At 39.8% G+C, this 19,793-nt stretch overlaps 1 protein-coding gene across 1 annotated transcript; it reads left to right on the forward strand.

Moving 5' to 3' along the window:
• Positions 1–2,196: 2,196 nt before the first annotated feature.
• LOC122662915 (lysophospholipid acyltransferase 1-like) lies at positions 2,197–16,001 on the forward strand. Its single transcript, XM_043858618.1, has 8 exons — positions 2,197–2,544; positions 10,100–10,155; positions 13,707–13,927; positions 14,043–14,451; positions 15,055–15,140; positions 15,444–15,507; positions 15,595–15,713; positions 15,831–16,001. Exons 1-8 carry the CDS (start codon positions 2,243–2,245, stop codon positions 15,969–15,971), a joined length of 1,398 nt encoding a protein of 465 aa, XP_043714553.1. The 5' UTR covers positions 2,197–2,242; the 3' UTR covers positions 15,972–16,001.
• The last annotated feature ends 3,792 nt before the right edge of the window (positions 16,002–19,793 follow it).

A 19,793-nucleotide genomic window follows, 5' to 3' on the forward strand; every position in this document is an offset into this window, starting at 1 on the left:
ATTATTACATTTTCCCTCTATTTCATCATTATATAATTTTGTATTGAATGCTAATAAATGCATAAAATATTTTAAACACACCTAAATATTAATGGTTCTACCCAACATATATGGTTGTTTAATTGATCCAAAAATATTGATGAGCATTATTTATAAGGGAAAGGTTCTCTGAGCAAATGTGAGGGAGTCGGCCAATGGGGGGGGGGGTACGTATGACGTGTTCGTCAATAGGGGAACAAAAAAGAGTGAGAGTGTCAAAAGAAGATAGATAGAGATAGGGCATTGGTATAGCCTATGTCGTGTTGCTCATAGCTAGAGACTTTTCCCTAATCATTATTAGAAGAAAAGATCAGGAAAAGGATTCTGTCCAGCACCCTGCACGGGCTGCATGTGCAGCGTCGGACTTGGTGAGGCATGAAAAGACCGCCTCACCCCTGCTTGGGCAAGGGGCTTGGGTAGGGTTGCCTTGCCCGAGCAGGGGTGAGGCGGTCTTTTCACGCCTCACCAAGTCCGACGCTGCACATGCAGCCCGGGCAGGGTGCTGGACAGGAGCCGAGTCCAAAAGATCACCACGATGTTGGAGTAGAGAGAAATCTGCATGCCCTCTCACATACAGTAAACCATAAATCTCACAATGGCACTCTCTCTCCTCAATCAATATGTGGGCATACCCTATTGATGATGCAATTTTATACTATTGCGTTGTGGGAAAATCTACCAATTATCCTGTTGCGCCAGGAAATCACACCAGAGCATCCTGTTCCTGCAAAACAAGATTAGCAAAGAAGACTGGGCTACGTCGGTGATTCCACTCCGATGCTTAAGTCATAACCCTTGCAACATATGAGAATAATAGAATTCAGATGATCGTAGAAGGATGTTATCTCCCTTATTTATGGTGGATCATGGGCAGAATCGTGCCCTCATAGGAATACAGGGTTCTCGGAGTGGAGTGAGTGGGTTTTGGAGTGATTTTAGGGATAACGTTTATCCCCTAACTTCCCTCGCGCTTGCTTAGGCGCAACATGGGCGATAATCTTAGGCCATGCTGGTCCATGACAAGCTTTGGGTTAATTAGGCAAAGTATTGAGGTCACCCTTCCTTGGCACGTATTTGGATGGCGACGTAGCCATCTCCCGTGATGGCATGAGTTGCGCTCTCACACTACACCTCGCGATGTATGCTGTTTGTCTAACCTTGCTCTTGGTGAGCTCGGTCAGCTCACGTCTGGCATTCGTGGCCTCAGCTCGCTCCTCGTGTACACATCAGCTCATTCTCGTGGAGAGAGATCTCCTGACTCATCATATCCATATATACATATAATTAGGAAAAACCCTGTACTTTGTACTCTCCTCACATAATGAACAGTAGATCCCACATTGACATCTACCTCTCTCTCCCTTTTTTATTTTGGGGTGAAACCTCTCTCTCCTATTGTGACCATGTGGGCTTCATATAGATCACATATGGATGATATATCATTTTCCAACCCCTTATTGGTGTGTAAAATCTTTCTTACACAATCCTTGTAGAAACCCTTTTCCTATTAATTATAAGTTTAGGTTACGCTGCTAAAGTGTATGATTTCATTTTTTTTATTTTTCCAGACCCTTGGGCCAATGGGTGAACACGCTTGAGTATCTACCCAAGGGACAAAGGCGTTATCTCATGGTGCCCTGTGAGAGGGCATAGGAAACACTACCAAGTAGAATCTTTTTTCATGAGTTTTTATTTATTGATATCCAACCCCCCACCCAAGTGTGGCGTGGACCTGGATCCTGTGCATCTGGGTAGTTGGGTTGATGTGCAGCGCCAGGCTCAAGGCGACGCATTTTGACCGCCTTACCCCTGCTTGGGCAAAGGCTGCACATCAGCCCGGCTGTGCAGATGCACAGGATCTTTTTTCGTGTGGTGTGTGTGATATATATATCTATCATTTCACGGTCTTAAAAGTCAGTTAACCTTTTGGGATTGGTGTGTGATTTATGTGATTACAGTTTTATGAAAAAAAAACCCACCCTCCTGGTACTGTGGCGCAGTTGTCATGCGTCATGCCATCTCAGCCCGCACCCTCACTAGCGAATCTACGAAATTCCCTTTTTTTGGTTTCTTAATTTATTGGAATTACTCTTTCTTATCTTTCATAAAAGGCTAACGGCCAAAGCCCAAAGAGCATCGCAGTTCGCAGTCGGAGCTTCGCACAGGTCGCACGTCGTTCATCGTGTTGGAGTCACAGAGAGCTATGGAGCTCGAGATGGAATCAATGGCGTCGGCCATTGGAGTGTCAGTTCCTGTTCTTCGATTTCTTATCTGTTTCGTCGCCACTATACCGGTGAGCTTTTTATGGAGATTCGTTCCCGGAAGAATTCCGAAGCATATCTACGCGGCGGCATCTGGAGCTCTTTTGTCATACATTTCTTTCGGATTCTCGTCCAACCTTCATTTTTTAGTTCCAATGTTGATAGGATACTCTTCGATGCTCCTCTATCGGCGTCGATGTGGCATTATCACCTTCTTGGCTGGGTTCGGTTATCTCATTGGATGGTATGCATTTTCCTCTGAATGAATCTAGTTTTCTGGAAGATAATTTGCGAATGTTGTTACGACTTTTATATCCATTTATTAACTTGGCTGCATTGGAGCGTGATTTGTTTAAATCAAGGTATAAATATGCTGCTTCTCTGGTTCGAAATTGTTTTTCCCGTAGACTAAGGACATTAACAGAGTCTAGTTCAAAGAATTATTTAGAACTCATTGGATACTTATATTTTCCTTGGCCACGCATGTAAGGAAGGGAAAATTTAGTAGCTTTCTATTGCAAACTGGCAATTCCTTCGTATCTGATGTAGACAGATAACTATGATCAGATTTGTTAAGTTGATGGGATCTGAATTTAGTGTTGATTTTTCTGGATTAGATACTAAAATTGCATTTTATGTCAAGATTCAAGAGATCAGTATTTGGGACTGTTTGGGACGTTAAGCAGTAATTAGTCAGTTTCCTATCAGACAAAAAGAATTCCCCTGACTTTGAAGAATAGCTTTTGGAATTTGCTTTAGTAATTTGTTTATGTTTAAGAAAAAACTATTATCATGCCATCAGATTATGTTATGTGCGTCTTGAATTCTTGTACCCGTTTCAAAGTTTGCCCCGCTTGACATTTTTTGGTGGTGATCCGAAGGAAAATGTTGTGAGGTCTGTGATGGTAGCAGCGGCCCAAGCCCGGAGCTCATCACTGATCGCGTGTTGGGGTGCGCCCCTGCAGCCCCTGCGGTACGGTACTGCCCGACTCGATGGATCGACCCGACTTGGAGGAGTATTACCTTGTTTTATTGTCTCGTTATGAAAGCAAGAGAGAGAAGTGTGTGATTTAGGCATTTTTTTCATGTTAGGGTTTTATGGTGAGAGTTCTTGCTGCGAGTTTTGGTGTTCTTGAGAGATCTCCACTATATTTTTCTTCCATTACATAGTGAATCATCTTCAGCTTCGCCCATGGATGTAGCACACCTAATTGGTGTGTGAACCACATTAAATCTCTGTGTCATCCTTGCTTGAATCTGTTTTGTTTCTTCGTGTTTGCATTAGCAGATTACTATAGCCTGATTTGGTTTATTTCCCGATTTTACCCTAAGGTGTTAAAAAACATATTTTTTTGGGTCACAGTGTCACAAGATGTTTTTTTTGGGAGGGGGTAAAAAGTAAAAACAGTGTCACACGTTTGCCTGCACTTCCTTTCTATACATTAGACTTGTGCATTTTCTTGCACCATGAGCTTATATTTATGATGACTTATGCCCATTAAACTAGGAGCCAAGGACTGCTTGAAAGAACACCATTTGTGTTTTTTTTCCCTCCTCTTGGATTAGTGAATGATCACACCATTGTTACTGACAAAATCAATATCATAGGAAGTTAGGATACAGTACTATGACTCCAATTTATGGTGAAAGAATGAGAATACGGTGGACATGTTTCTGGTGCGACCTTGGCTGGGAATTATGGCAAAAGTATTTTGGTGGAATTTTGTCCCAAGACTTCAATTTGCCATGCAGTAGGCACTATGAAAGATGAGAAATAGAAAAGACTTTCAGGACTTCTTTCAGCCTATGCTGAAGATACGAGTGGGCATTGATTCTTTTTACTTGACTACTGAGTAGTTGGCCACTTGGCCCTCTGAAGGAATTTTAGATCAGTTGGCGACTATTAGGTTCCATCAGAATATTTGTTCTCTGGGAAATGAGTTGTTAAGGCTGCGTTTGGTAACGGTCTGAACAAAGAACGCCCGTTCTTGACTAAGAACGTTCTTTTGCGTTCTTAAATGCGGACGGCGTTCGAGACCAAAAATAACCATTTGGTAACGTTCTCAAGAAATGTTGAACGGAAATGGTGTTTGGTAAAATTTGTTCAGAACAGTTTTGATGTTAATTACAATAATGCCATCCTTACCTCAAAATACATGTTTCTCTACAAACATAAATTAAAATTGTCTCATAAGTTCCTTATTTAACATAGATTAAAATATCTAATAAATTCCTAAACTTAACATAATTTAAAATATGTCAACTTATAGTTAATTAAAGTCATTAAATTACAACTTTGACAACCTCTCTCATGATTTAATTTTCTTCTTTCTTCAAGTCTAACTTGGTAAGACCTTTAAGGAAGTTTTTGAACATCTTGGCATGATTCTCCGAGGATGTGATTGCACTCTTGCAATAACCTTTCAGAAATTTCGAAAAAGACGGAGCGGATACAGCTGTTGAGCCTGAGGGACAAACCACTGATACATTAGTCTGTTGGCTAGAAGATGAGGTCATGCCTTCTTCTATCCATTGAAAAAATTCACATCCGCAATTATCACTCTATAAAATCCAACAGAAGTTACATAAACAAGCCATAGTTTGGTCAAACATATACAAAAGAAACTCATTCAAATCACATTCTTGCATTGTCTCTCTGATTGAATATCTAGTTTGGTCAAACAAATACAAAAGAAACTCATGTAAGTTGCGCCATCCTACAACTTATGGCCAATTCATTTGCAATGTTTATCCGCAATCCATTCATGATTCTTGCACTCTCTCTCGATTGAGAGTAGACATAGATGTATCATAAGGCAGTGTACGAGGATTCGGTGGATCTATGACTACTTTGTCATCAGACTTAAACCAACAAATATTTTGTCTCGCCTCTTGTTCGTCACGAATAAAATTATGCAACCCACAACAGGCCATCACAATGTAAGTCGATCTACGATTGAGTAACTAGTCATATGTCTTAATATTCTAAATCTATTTTTCGGAACCCCAAATGTACGCTCAATTACATTCCGAAGTGAGGAATGTCTGTAGTTGAACAGCTCTTTAGCAGTCTTTGGGTTTCTCCCAGCTCCCTTGTAGTCTGGAATATGGTACCTCTCACCTCGAAATGGAGTTAAATAACCAACTTGACTTGCATACCCAGAGTCTACAACATAATATTTTCCTACACATACAAACCATTGTAAGGAAAAACTCAACTTTACCAATAAGTACTTCATATATCAGTAGAATTAAATGGGTTTTACCTTCAGGTGGATGTGGGAACTGTAATGTTGGATCTCTCCTTGCACGTTCAAATATACGACAATCATTAGCGCTGCCCTCCCAACCCGCATAAACATACGTGAATCGCATATCAAAAGAACATATACACATCACGTTTTGTGTGGTAATGCCCTTTCGATTTCTGTAGTGAGTAGCATCTTGTTGAGGCACTATGGCACTAATATGACTACCATCTATTGCTCCAATACAATCCTAAAAACAGATTTCATAAAATAAACTTGTCATACTAAAATAAGAAAAATTTAAATAATTGAATTTTCATACTTGTATTGATTGTATATTACCTTAAAGAAAGGATAGTATTTTGGTTTTGATTGCATGTCTAACTGAATTTTCTGGATGTCTGGTGGTGTGATCATTTCTTTTGCCAATTTTCCCATAGCCATTAAAACACGCTTGAATGTACGGCTAATGGTCTCTCCAGAATGTTGAAACTCCTCTTGAATATCCCGATTAGAGAAACCCCTTCCTACTATCATCATAAACATGGCTATTTGTTCATCCACCCTTAAATATCGACTGTCTTTTAACCACTTTCTAGATATCATCAGTGTACATAGATTTTGGAAGACATGTCTTTCCATGCTAAACTTCTGAAAGCAACGGTCCGCATGACCACTCAAAACTTCATGGACCATAATTGATCCTGGATGTCTACCATCCCTACAAGGTTCTCTTGTATATAGAGATTGTGCGGCAACTAAAGTTGCAGCTACCATTATCAAGTCATCCTCATCACTTGAAGAGTCATTACTGAACTGGTATATTGTTGTTATGACCGCTAAATATACACAACAAGTAATAAACTTTTAACATAATACGATAAGTAAATTGTTTCAAACATAACTAAAAAAATACAAGATTGTATCATCATACCATCCAAATTAAACATAACACAACCTAAATTGTTTGCCACCACCACAGAATTTAAAAAATACAAGATTGTATCATCATACCATCCAAATTAAACATAACATAAGTAAATTGTTTCAAACAACCACATAGATTTAAATAACATCACCCTATAACTCCTCCAACAGCCACATCCTCCTGTCAGGCCTACAACCAATGAATGACTCCCTCCACGGTCCTGACTCCCTAATTTGTTTTAAGGCTTTTAGATACATGTCCTTACTTATATCAGGTATCTCATCAAGGACACGTGTACATGCCAAAACACTAGTATCGATAGGAGTCACTGAAGTGCCATGGCCAGAAACTTCAGAAGTAGCCTCAGCACTTGCAGTTGCCTTCTCTATCTTTATCTGACATAACTTCCCAACATATCCCAAAGCAGTTGTCACACTACCACTCATACTTCGCTTCCGTTTAGCTGTTGGAGTTCTATCTTGTTTATGGACTGTAGTATCTTCCTCAACCTCATTGACTTCAAAGTCATCTAGACCCATTGAAGTGGTGTGGGTTGGTGTAGGTATTTCATCATCAACATCTAGATCATCAATCTCAGTTGTCACCCAGTCTTGCGTGTTATCCAAATGACCATCTCCACGGGCATAAGAATCTCCAAATATAATTTGGAGTTCAGACCAATGTGCCAAACCTTGATGCCTAAATTTTTTCCATCCTGAATTTGCCTATATACAATATCAAATAAATTATTAGATATTTACTACATAATCAACATAAGACTAAATATAATAGTTTAGATCAAACCAAAGAAGATATTAGTATAGTATTTACCGCTATAGCTTTATCCCAAACATTGTCATCGCAACAGAATCGCTTGGGTGATTGAGTTCCATCCAAATCCTGTAGTTTGAAGTAATGACTTGAAACTTCCATAATCTATCCTCATCTTGTTGAACTTGTTCCTTATCTGTTCCCTATCGAACACCCTACCAAGAGTGGTTTCCAACCGGGTCTGAATATCATCCCACCCATTCTTGCTGAAGGTTGCCCCACTCTTGTTGCCAGCCCTTACATTATCTACCATCAACCGAACTAGTAAGGCAACCTCAGTAGTGGACCAAGATACAGGACCAACTTTTGATTTTCCTTTTGACCTTGATGAAGTAGCCATAATATCTGAATAATAACACATACATTATGTAACAAACAATATGAAATAAAAATATCTATTACCCAAAAAAATAAATAGTCATATTCATTACCAAAGAATTGAAGAATGTTGATTAAAAAAAAAAAGAGAGAAATAGGAGGCTTGATCACAATGAGCAAAGTTAGGGTTAGTCCACTTGAAAGAGAACCACTCCTCAACCATAACCAAAAGACCCAAACAATTCCATACAAACATGTTGTTTTCAAGGCTACATATAGGTATTAACCACACAGATTTGGCCCTTTTGGCCAAGAACAAAAGTACTAAAAATTATAGAACAAATTACTGAAGTAAGCGATGGGTAATCTTCAAGTAAGAACAAAAAAAATTAGAGAAGACCCACAAATCGTACAAGGAAAGCAATGAGAATTCAGTCCCTGTAAGGCCCATAAAAGGGACTGCATAGAAGAACCCATGTGCTTGTTTTTCAAGAATAAACTCCGAATTGCTGAGCTTTGATACTGCTATGCAGCAGGGAACCGTTTCTCCTGTCATGAGTTGTTAAAGACAAATCTATCCCAATTACCCAAGGGGGGAAAAAAGATATATTAAATGCAATTAAAGAGGGGAAAGAAATTGGAAATATGTGTTTAAGAGCTTAAAAAAACAGTCACAGATATGCAAACCAGAGACTCTGTAAAAGAGAAAGAAGAGAGGACTGAGATTTGGTGGATTTGGGTCTGTGAGTTGAAGACAGAGACAGAGCTCAAAGTTGTGACACAGAAGTGTGGAGGTAAGATAAGAGATTAAGAGGGTTTGGACTTTGGAGTTTGGACCTCATGGTTGAAATCTAGGGTTTGGACTTTGGATTTTGATAAACCCAAAGTCATGGAGGGCTAGACCCTCACTCTTTTATCTATAACTTGGAGAAAACAACATGATAGAAGGTGGTTCGGATATATGCAAATCAGTACCCACAGAACAGGACATAAAACAGAGAAAATTTCCAGAATTGAGGGAAAAGTCACCGAGAAAAATCCAGAATTCAGATAGACTGATAATCCTGGTCGGTTCCTTCTCTTAATGCATAGAACAGTTGTTGAGAATATCAGCCAGATCCAAATTCTGGATCTGATTATATGAGATGGGTGTCTAATAGCAGATTTTCTGAGTCATATGTTGCCAAGATCAGACACAAATTTGAATAGAAACACAATCAAAATTGCATTTGAAGCAGGGGATTTGCAAACAGATTTTTTACCTAAAATAATGATCAAACGATATCGTCTTCGCACCAAAAGCTAGATTCGAGTTTAAATTGATAAAACACATCTATCCCAAAAGTTTCGGTCAATTCACACCAAGGGCAAAATGGAGTAAACAACCCATTACGAAGATAGAGAGAGTTCATCCAGAAAAGAAAAAAAAAAAACCGAATAAAACAGCCATTACGAAGACAGATCAGAGAACTACAGATCTACTACCTTCACAAACCAGCATCCCCAAAATCCCCAAAATCCCTAACATCCATCCAGACCTAAAAATCAAATATTTCAACAGATCCAAAATCATACCTTTCGGCGATTACTTCTAATTTTACAGTTGTAGATCCAAAACCTGAGATTCCTGAGACACAAATGGGAGGAAAAAATTCAGTCCTCGTCAAAATCACAATCTAACAACGATTGACAGAGAGAGCGTGAGGGAAAGAACGAGCAAAGAGAGACAGAGATAGCGAGATAGAGAGTGAGACAGGGAGAGAGCGAGCGAGACAGAGAGAGAAAGAGAGGATGAGAGAGGAAGATACACAGAGAAAGGAAGAGAGAGCGTGAAGGAGAGAGCGAGAGAGAGAAACCATTGTACCTGCAGGTGGTTCGAGCGTTTCCCTTCTCTTCCTTCCCCTCCTCTTCTCGCAGTTGCGTTTCTTTCGATTGTGAAGTCACGGGTTTTGCTCGATAGCCTTCTCGATTTGTTCTTTGTTCTTTGCAGACCGTCTCCAAGACGGTCTGTAAAGAACGTTCTTTTACTTCAAAAATGCCCGGTTCGGTCTTTAAAGAATAAAAAAACGAACCGATAAGCCAAACACTTTTTCATATTTTTTTGTTCTTTTTGAACAAATGAACTGTTCAGAACACTGTTCTGACCGTTACCAAACGCACTCTAAGAGATACACTGTTTGTTTTGGATATTTACGAACTCAGTAATAGAAATAGCCAAACACCATACTGTTTTGATTTATCTGTAGTGATACAATGAAGTTTATTTGTTATGCCTCCCCAACCCACCCCCACCCCCCCCCCCCCCCAAAAAAAAAAAAAAAGAAAGAAAGAAAGATTCCTTCTGTTGTTTACTGTGGTAAATTTCGCTTCCTTAAAATTTCCCCAGCAACTGTGCATCTGCTTTCTCCTAATGATAGGTGGGGGGGGGGGAAGAGAAAATATAAGGATGATTGACTCTTCTTTTGTTGTTGTAGCCATTTATACTACATGAGTGGAGATGCATGGAAGGAAGGAGGCATTGATGCTACTGGTAAACACCATGGCAAACCTCACAAATGTGTTATATTTACTCATTGAACAGATCATACAGAAGTTTATATTACTGTTCCTATTTATAGGATGTTTGCAATATGACTGCCAAAATCTTGATGCTGAAAATGAGCTTGAATATGTTCAAAAGGCTGAGGAAAAGACTCTAGTGGATAATCATATGCTCTTTAATTTTTTTAACTTTCAAATACTTTTAGCATTGTTTATGTTTTAATGCTGTGTGCTCTGATGACTGCAGTGATTTGGGGGCTTTTGCCATATAGGGCTAACAGGGTATGACCCTCTAGATCAGTCACATGTTTAGAACCTAAATCCTGGAATGTGGAAAGAGGCTGTGTGGGGGCAATGGGGACCCATTGGGCTGCCACATCCACATGTTAAGGTGTGACAAAACAGAATCCCAAGCCTGCTTCCCCCCCCCCCATCTCCCAAAGAGGGAAAAAGATGCTTGCCTAATGTCTAGCACCAACATAACATGGACAGATTTGGCCATGTTAGTTACTGTAGCATATTCATGTTTAAGACACATGCTAATACTTTTATCCCAAAAATTGTAAACATCATTTTCTTAAGTGTCACTCATATAAAATATGATTCTCAAAGTTAAATAGTTCATAGTATGAGATTGGTTATTACTTATTTGTGTTCTATTTAAATTTAATATACACAACTTAAGTCAATCTAATTGTTTTGGAAATTTATCTCATTACGTAAAAGAAAAATTGTACGCTGTCAACTGTCATCCCCCCCCCCTTCTGCTGGTGGAAACCGCCTTAAGATGGAGAGAGAAATAGCAGAACTACCAATATGTAGATTGCTATGTAAATATGGTTCTTTTCATTTTCAAACATGTTATTGAAGTTAAAATAAAGAGTAGAAGCGTTGCTCCATGGACTCATTGGATTTAAGAGGTGGACCTTGGTGCAACGGTAACGTTGCTTCATCGTGACCAAGTGGTCACAGGTTCGAGTCTCTGGAAACAGCCTCTCGGCGAAGCGGGGATAAGGCTGCGTACACTATGACCCTTCCCAGACCCCGCAGTGGCGGGAGCCTTGTGCACTGGGTACGCCATTTATTCATAGTTTCTGTCAATGTTTCATTTCTTAACCTCTATCAGACTTGGATTTATTTCTCTTTGTACTCTTACTTAATCCCACAACACCCAAATAGTATTGAGGAACATACATCTCACCTGGTGGAACTTAACTGTTGTTCGATGGCTATCACTGAGAGGGGGGGTGAATCAGTGATACAATTTATTCAATTTCTTCCCCACTGGCACTGGTAGTAAGGATCAGAATACAAATCACAAAATCGTGTACACACCCCAGCCAGACTCAAAGGCTCTACCAAGTATGTACACCCATCCTGCAGCCCACACACTTCAAATGCAAGATAAACAAACACACAAATCCACGCGCACAACACAAGATATACGTGGTTCGGCAAATTGCCTACATCCACGGAGCAATGCCACTATGGGCTTTGTATTTGCTCAATACTCAACTTTTGCTGCACCTACAGCTGGGAGCACCCACACCCAATTTTCTCAACATAGAACTGAGAGGGCAATTAATGCCAGTACAAAAAGTACCCATTGCCTGAGAGCACCCACTCCCAGTATTTAGCACCCACTAAATACAAAGCAAAAATCAATAGGGTTTTGTTTTGGGCTTATAACAATGCCCTACAAATAAACACAAACTAGAATAGGTCTATCAATAATATTCACCTACTTCTAGCATACTTCACTAACAAGGATGAAGCATAAATAAATTAGGAGAGATAAGAATGCTTACAACCCTCACACAAGAGGTTTGAGCTTTACAGAGATCAACTGGAGCCCACTGGAACTATCAACTCTGTCCTTTGTGGAGAGATTTGAGCTTTCAAGTAAGCACTGCCATGAGGGGACCACAATAGCTCCTATCTTCTTGTCTTCTTCCTCTTCTTGTATTTGCTCAAAGACACAAACAAAACCCCACTTTCTCCATAAATAGATCTTCAATAACTATGCTCAATCTTCAACAACCCACTTGGAATAAGCTTTAATGCATATGGCATAGCCTTCTATTTCAAAAACAAACCTTGAGAGAAAGAGAGAGATTCATTCCATTCTTGGTTGCTTGTTTCTTCTAAAAATGGAAAACCCTTTTTTCCTTTTCTTTCTTTTCTTCTCTTCTCACGGTTCTATAGCTCTACCCATCTTCCAAAGAAAACCACTTCTCTTTTTCTTAACAAAGATCATGTAAAGGACTAAATAGCCCTTTTTAGATGGGCCAATGGGATTTCCATAAAAGGAATCTTCAATCTAGCATTGATTAAAGAACTTCTCAAAAGATGGAAAGTGACTTGCACGGTTTACGAGAAGCCTTTTTGGAGAGCTAATCAAAAGCTCCAAAAAGGAATCTAAAACTTTAACTTTAAAAAAGCTTTTTAATCCATCCACTCACAAACTTCACGTGGGAAGCTAATGGTCCACTTTTTGAAAAACTCTCCAACTTTTTGATAATTTCAGAAAACCCCCTCTTGTTTCACCTAATTATGTCATTGTAGACATAACTTAAATTTATTTGCAAAATAAACCCCTGAGATAAAAATTGAATCTGTGTTGCTGGCCGAGAGCATGAGTTGAATTCCAAAATATTCCAGATTTGCTTCTATTCTGCGCAGCCATACAGAAAAATTCATAATTCCCTCTTCTGACATTGGATTAACGAACCGTTTGAACCGATGGAAAGAGGACTCGACGAACTAACTTTTTCCAGTTCAAAGCTCTTCCAAATTCTGTTGCAAGGCCCGCTGAAAAAATCACTGAAAGTACCACAGTCGCAGTGACCTGTGAATTAGGACACAAGTATGAATCTATAAGCCTCCAAACACTTTGTATTACTGCTGCCCATGCTTGTAATGCTCTGAACTGCTACCAACAACACTTCCTGAGCCACTAGACACTACCATAGCTTCAAGACTGGCCAACTCAACACTGCTCTGCACTTGGTTGCCAACAATGACAACTCATATGCAACATTAACAACATAGAAACCCTATTCCTATCGTTACAACATTATGAAACGTTGTGTCACATAAGGAGGAGAGAGTCTTTGATGGGGATCCTTTAATTGAGCATCTGTGGATTCTCTTGAATATGCACATATTCTTGGGGATTTGATGATTTTCATTTTTGCTGGTGTTAAAATAATTGAAAACTTTTGTTATTGCTTGGTAACTGTTGGCCTTTTTGCATGTCTTCTGTTTGAACACAACTATTCACAAACAACACACACTGACTTTCATGGGCCAATGTTCTGATATATCTTGCATTACCCAAAGTACACACAAGTGCGTGCCTCTTAACCATGTTGTTAACTTCTTCTTGCTTTTTGGGGCAGAAAGGGGTATCTTATTGTTAATTTTGTCAAAGGGATCTTGAATTGATATGTGTGCGAATATTTGGCAAAAATTCTTACATTTTCATCTTACATATATAGGTTAATGGTGAATCACTGCTCTCATCTTTTTCCAATATAGGAGCTTTAATGGTGTTGACGCTGAAAGTCATCTCATGTGCATTTAATTACAATGATGGGATATTGAAAGAAGAGGACCTGCGTGAAGCACAGAAGAAAAATCGGTTGCTTCGGTTACCTTCTCTGATTGAGTACTTTGGTTACTGCCTCTGCTGTGGAAGTCATTTTGCTGGACCAGTTTATGAAATGAAGGATTATCTTGACTGGACAGAACAGAAAGGGGTAGTTTTACGGTGTCACTGTCCTCTTTTTTTTTTTTTTTTGGGGGGGGGGGGAAGGGATTATTTTCTACATGAAGTCAGGTAAGTCTGAGCTGTTGTTCTTTTTTCTTCTGCAGATTTGGAGCCACCACAGGAAATTGCCAACCCCTTCACCTTATGGTGCAGTGATTCAAGCTTTAATTCAAGCTGCTATATGCATGGCAGTATATCTGTACCTCATACCACATTTCCCACTGTCCCGGTTTACTGATTCTGTTTATCAGAGATGGGGGTTCTGGAAACGGCTGCGTTACCAGTACATGGCTTGCTTTACAGCACGTTGGAAGTATTATTTTATCTGGTCAATCTCAGAGGCTTCCATGATCATCTCTGGTCTTGGATTCAGTGGTTGGTCAGATTCTTCTCCACCAAAACCACGTTGGGACCATGCTAAAAATGTTGATATTCTTGGTGTTGAGTTGGCAAGAAGTGCTGCTGAATTGCCCCTTGTGTGGAACATCCAAGTCAGCACTTGTCTGCGTCATTGTGAGTTGCTACTTCTACTATTACCCTTTCCATATGAATGCATTGTCGTCCTTCATATTTGGCTTACCTGACCTGTCTATGATTCTATTCGGTATGCCATGAATCTCCAAAGAACCATATTTTGCATTTGTCTGTATATAGTCCATGATGATATGGTGTTCTTCGCTGTCAGACCACTCGCTGGCTTTTAGATGACAAAAGTTTCAAGTAACAGTTGGACATTGTTGATGTTTTGCATGCTTAGTAACATCTGATCAGTGCACATATTAACTATAATCCATCCTAGAAACAACCTGTGATTGGTTGCCTATGTGGTATTTACTTCCATCTATCAGGTCAATATGTTGAATTGAAACAATAGTGGTTGACTGTCACTTTTATTAGTTTTTACAACTCCACCCCCTGGGTGCATAATGACAAAGTGTGTCTGTAAACATATTGAAGTCATCTGATGCCATGACTTGCATTGCCTACCAATCTTGTAACTTCTTTTCATGTTGCACTGTCCTTGGTGCATCAATTTGTGGGTTGGGGAGGGGGCAGATGAAGTGTACACTTTATTTTGGTTATTGCTTTATACTTTACATTTTCCGTTTTCTTTAGATGTCTATGAGAGACTCATCCAGAAAGGGAAGAAACCTGGTTTCCTTCAATTGCTGGCTACACAGACTGTTAGTGCTATTTGGCATGTGAGTATGAAATGCCCTTGCAATCTTTTATGGTTCAATTCATTGATGATGTATTTGGTTATTGCAATTGACTTACTGTTTTAGCTGCAGATAAAATGGAGGCTTCTATATATTTCCTAAAAGTTAATTTTGCAATTTCAATAGAAAAAGGATGAATAACATTTTAGTTTTCTGCTTTCCTAATATCATTCCTTTCTTTGGCAGTGGCTTCTTTTACCTTGTGATTGTTACAATCAAGTTTCTACTCCTGTCTTTCTGTGTAACGTAGAACTCTCATTTTCCTTTTCCTTTATGAAATTACAGGGATTATATCCTGGATATATGATATTCTTTGTTCAATCAGCTCTGATGATTGCGGGTTCTAAAGGTTTTATTCTAATCTCATCTTTCTTTGGTTATATTTGATGAATATGTTAAACATATGTTGATTAATTTTCTTTTTTATTGTGAGCAGTTATTTATAGATGGCAGCGAGCTATTCCCCAGAATATGGGTCTGGTTAGGAAGATACTTGTATTTGCAAACGTTGCATATACTCTATTGGTTTTGAATTATTCTGCCGTTGGTTTCATGGTCAGTTCAGATCTGATGGTTAGGAAGATACTTGTATAGTCATTTTTTATTTTTCCTTTCTCAGTTTGACTTAACTTTGAATGTTATTTCTTTCTAACAAATCTTTACCTGCCCTAGGTCTTGAGCTTGCATGAGACACTTGCTTCGTATGGGAGTGTGTATTACATTGGCACTGTTGTTCCTATTGTACTATTCCTCCTTGGCTTTATCATAAAGCCGGCGAAGACTTCCAGGTCTAAAGCTCGGAAAGAACAATGAGATGGCATTCAACACATATGATTCAGTGATGATAAGATGAAAATTTATTGTTCATTTCCTCCGTGAATGTGGTTCAGATGTTTATGGATCTGAATAGTCACCCAAGATAAAGAAAAAATGGAAGATGGCTCCAGACCGCCATGTATTCGTGAGGTGTTTTTAGCAAACTCTGATTTAGTACACTTGAAACTTAGGCTAGACAGTCATTGGGTGTGAGCTGACGGGTTGTTTGGTTCTGTTTGCAAGACTAGTAATTTTCATACTCAGAGATGAAAATTGAGGGTAGAATGTTAAGCATCAGTGTTCTTTGTTCCTGTTAAAAGAAGGCATCTAAGGACTACCTTAGCACCTAAAACTCATTTTTCCCCTGATCAGCAAACGAAAATGTTAAACCTTTTGAAGTTGTTAATGAAAATATCAGCTTTAAAAAACCTAAATCCTAGCATCTTTTTAGTGCCTACCCGACATACTTAACTAACCTGTGCTATCTTGGACCGTATATAATCAAATCCTTGGAAAGAGTACAACCAATATCTTTGGACCACTGGGCACTGGGAAAGCTAGACTTTTAAAATTATAATTTATGGTTTTTGTATTCTGATGGTTACATTTCAAAGAAGATTCCTTGTTACTTTGTGTTTCTTGTTGAGAGTAATATCCCACCATAATGGTGGTTGATCCAAAAATTTAATAATCTGAAGTTCTGAACTACCAATTGATGCCATGTTCCTCGACCTTAGGATAAACAGAATTTTTTTTTTTGGGGTGGGGGGAAGGGACAAGCTCATTGGGATGATTATTGAGCATCCCAAAAATATATTAGGAGAACTCAAGGTTATCTGAGCCAGTGGCATAGAGGAGCGTACCAATGAGATACAATGTTCATGCATAAAAGGGCAACGAGGTTATTTCATGTGAGGAGAGATAGATAGGAAACACTAGTCTTAACCTTCCTTGGTGGCTCAACCTTTTCCCAAAAATATCAAATGCTTAACAAAAGAGAGAGAGAGAGAGAGACTATGGATACCTTGAGCCATAAGGTTCGAATGGATTGAAAGTTCTAGTTGATGCAAGAGAAGTGGAAGGACAAGCTCTTGTTTAGTTGGTCGGTAAATCAACAGGCACAACCAATAGCAAGGTTAGCGCGCAGTATCAGCACCAGACTGATACCAATACCAAAATGGATTGGTCACATGGGTTGGATCATATCGTTTTGCCTCTCGAAATGCTGATATGGTTTTTTTGGATCATTTAACCCGACCCTGATTACCACCGATATGGTATTGGTATTGGTATTAGCCATATTGCCACGGACATATTGCTTGGCATGGCCGTGGCACGTTGGTTGGCACACATTGGTGTGCATGGTAGCTCGAAGGGTGGCTTGGATTGGGGTTCGAAGTGAGCATGGCGTTGCTTGGAGCGAGAGTCACTTGCCTCGTGAAGTTTCGTTATCCATCAGTATGATTTTTTGAGGGGTTTCATGTCTCATCTGAAAATCCATGAAAAGCATAAGATCTACCTTGAGGAGGGATGGTGTGCCTCATCCCCCTTGGTATCATGGCTCCTCGCATGGCATCGTGGCAGGCCACAAGCATCAACAAGGCTATCATTGGCAAGGCATTGTATGCTGGGTTGGCCTGGCCATGCATGCACAACAGTACAAGTACTCCATGGTTGGGCACTCGTAGCCGAAGTGGGCGATGGGTGTTTTCTCTGTAGGTTTGGTTACTGACGAGGACCACGGGCGAGTAGAAGGCGCTGCCGTGGAGGCAGAAGTTCCTATTTGTGTGTCACTAGCATACTCTATGCGACAGTGGCACGTGAGCAGGAACGAGTGGGCTATCCCGTGTCTAGCATGCAAGTGTACTGGTCCTTAGCTTGGCCTAGTGTTGGCCTTGCTTAGGCGTGTCTATATGGTGCTAGCTACTAGCCAAAGATGGGCAACAGTTGTGGTATTGTATGGGTGAGGATGCCGTAGGTCTGGCAAGCCTTCGGTTTGTGCTGTGCCGTTTGAGTGGGGCTAAATTACTCTTGAGCATAGTCATGACGGTGGACTTGGTGTGGTCTTGGCTTGGGCTACACGACGAGGGACATGATTGTTGGGTGAGCAGTGAAGAATACCGGGGTGGCCGAGCGAGCTTCGACTCTCAATGAGAGACAGGTTGGGGGCGTAGTGAAGAGTCTTGGGTTGGTCGAGTGGGTCTCGACGAGTATTGTTTTGTCGGTTGTCATGAAATCATATGAGGGGATCCTTATGAGCACTTGAATGGTCTTGGCTGGCCTTGGTCAAACGTTGTTCAAAGCGCCGCACAGGTAAGTTGACTCTGCTAAAAATATGCCGTAACAATATGGATTGGCCGATATGGCCAGTTCAATCCCGATACCTAAAACCATGCCCAATAAGGAAATGCTCATATGGAAAAGGTGATTGTCTTCGACAACAAATTTTGAGGAAGCCCTTGATTTTATAGCAGGTGATCCACAGTGTATAACCGATTATGTATATATTTATTAAATAAATAATAAATATTGTAAGATGCTCTATTGCAATAATGGTATCATAGCTGACCCCTTAGGGTAATGGTGTCATATTTAATATTATTGTTGGTGATGTGTACGTCTGGTCATTAGAATTTTGTTTTGATAGAATTGAGTATTAGATTCCATTTTCAATGAGGAAATATAATCTGAATTGTATTTTTTTTTTTTTTTGGTACAATAAATATATGGTGGTCACACAGCGCCCCTGCGTCTGGGTGCAAGGGCAGCATTCTTAAATCACCCTCTTCCCTCAATCAATGCAACAAATTTGGTCTTACCTAGAAAAAAAGTCGTAGTAAATTTTGGTTTGCTGCCAAACCTTTGAATCCTGAATTTGGACACATTAAATGGTAAGCTAATCTAGTCCAAACAATTGGATAAAGGAAAGATAAAAGTTAAAGGACAAAATTTCCCTCTATCCATGGAGGACGGTTCACCCACTCACCCACTATCCTAGGGTTCACAAATTTAGAATGAAAATTTCGTGAGAGAGGAAGAGAGCTCTGATGACAGCAGTTTCTCCGATGACGTGGTTTGACAACAATGGCAATTTGGACCTTAGCGATGAGTAGCAGCAGTTGACTATGCGTGAGAGTGACCATGAGCTGAATTAGGGTTTTTTCTCTTAGAATAAGGTGTTTTGTGTTGTCTGCTCAAGTCACTTCTTTTTTCAAATGTTTTAAAGGGAGAAAGAACGCCACCCAGATACGCCAGACATGCCTATCGTACCCCTGGTCATTTTCGGGGTTCCAGGGGGTGCGACGGTCATTTTGCGCATCCCTATGTCAGGGCATAGGGGCAGCATACGCTACATGACAGGTGGTGTTCTCTTTCTCATTTTTAAAGTATATATTTCATAATTGGAGCATTTTAACTGGTTGGTTGGATTTGGTAGGAAAAAAGTGAGCACCATTGCTTGCATGGGATTAGAACGGACCATTGGGTTATTTAGGGGTGTCAATTGGTTGAGTCAGCTTGGTTTGATTGGATTAAATAAGTTTTGGAGTGATAATAAATTAAACCAGAATCAAAACTTTTAATTGAAATTGAGTTTTGATCCAATTTGGTTCTGTCTTTTCTCAGGTTGGCTTAATTGACTCTTATCAGGATGTTATCATAATATTGTTTAAGTTTTTAAATAAGGACCGAGTTTCCCTCCACCCACGCTGAATGAGATCCCATTCACCAAGGGGCGTGAGAGTGTAGGAATGGGTATCAGGAAGGTGTTTTGAAACATACTAAAATCTTAGGAGGGGTTTGTGCACCCTAGGATGGTGG

The sequence above is a fragment of the Telopea speciosissima genome, chromosome 1 (genome assembly GCF_018873765.1).
Source record: "Telopea speciosissima isolate NSW1024214 ecotype Mountain lineage chromosome 1, Tspe_v1, whole genome shotgun sequence".
NCBI classification, from domain to species: domain Eukaryota; kingdom Viridiplantae; phylum Streptophyta; class Magnoliopsida; order Proteales; family Proteaceae; genus Telopea; species Telopea speciosissima.

Bases quoted from the DNA above. Each gene is read 5' to 3' on its own strand.
- LOC122662915 (XM_043858618.1), top strand. From the start codon at position 2,243: ATGGAGCTCGAGATGGAATCAATGGCGTCGGCCATTGGAGTGTCAGTT. The intron at 15,141-15,443 runs GTGAGTATGAAA...ATGAAATTACAG, and splicing joins CTGTTAGTGCTATTTGGCAT to GGATTATATCCTGGATATAT. The intron at 15,714-15,830 runs GTCAGTTCAGAT...TACCTGCCCTAG, and splicing joins ATTCTGCCGTTGGTTTCATG to GTCTTGAGCTTGCATGAGAC.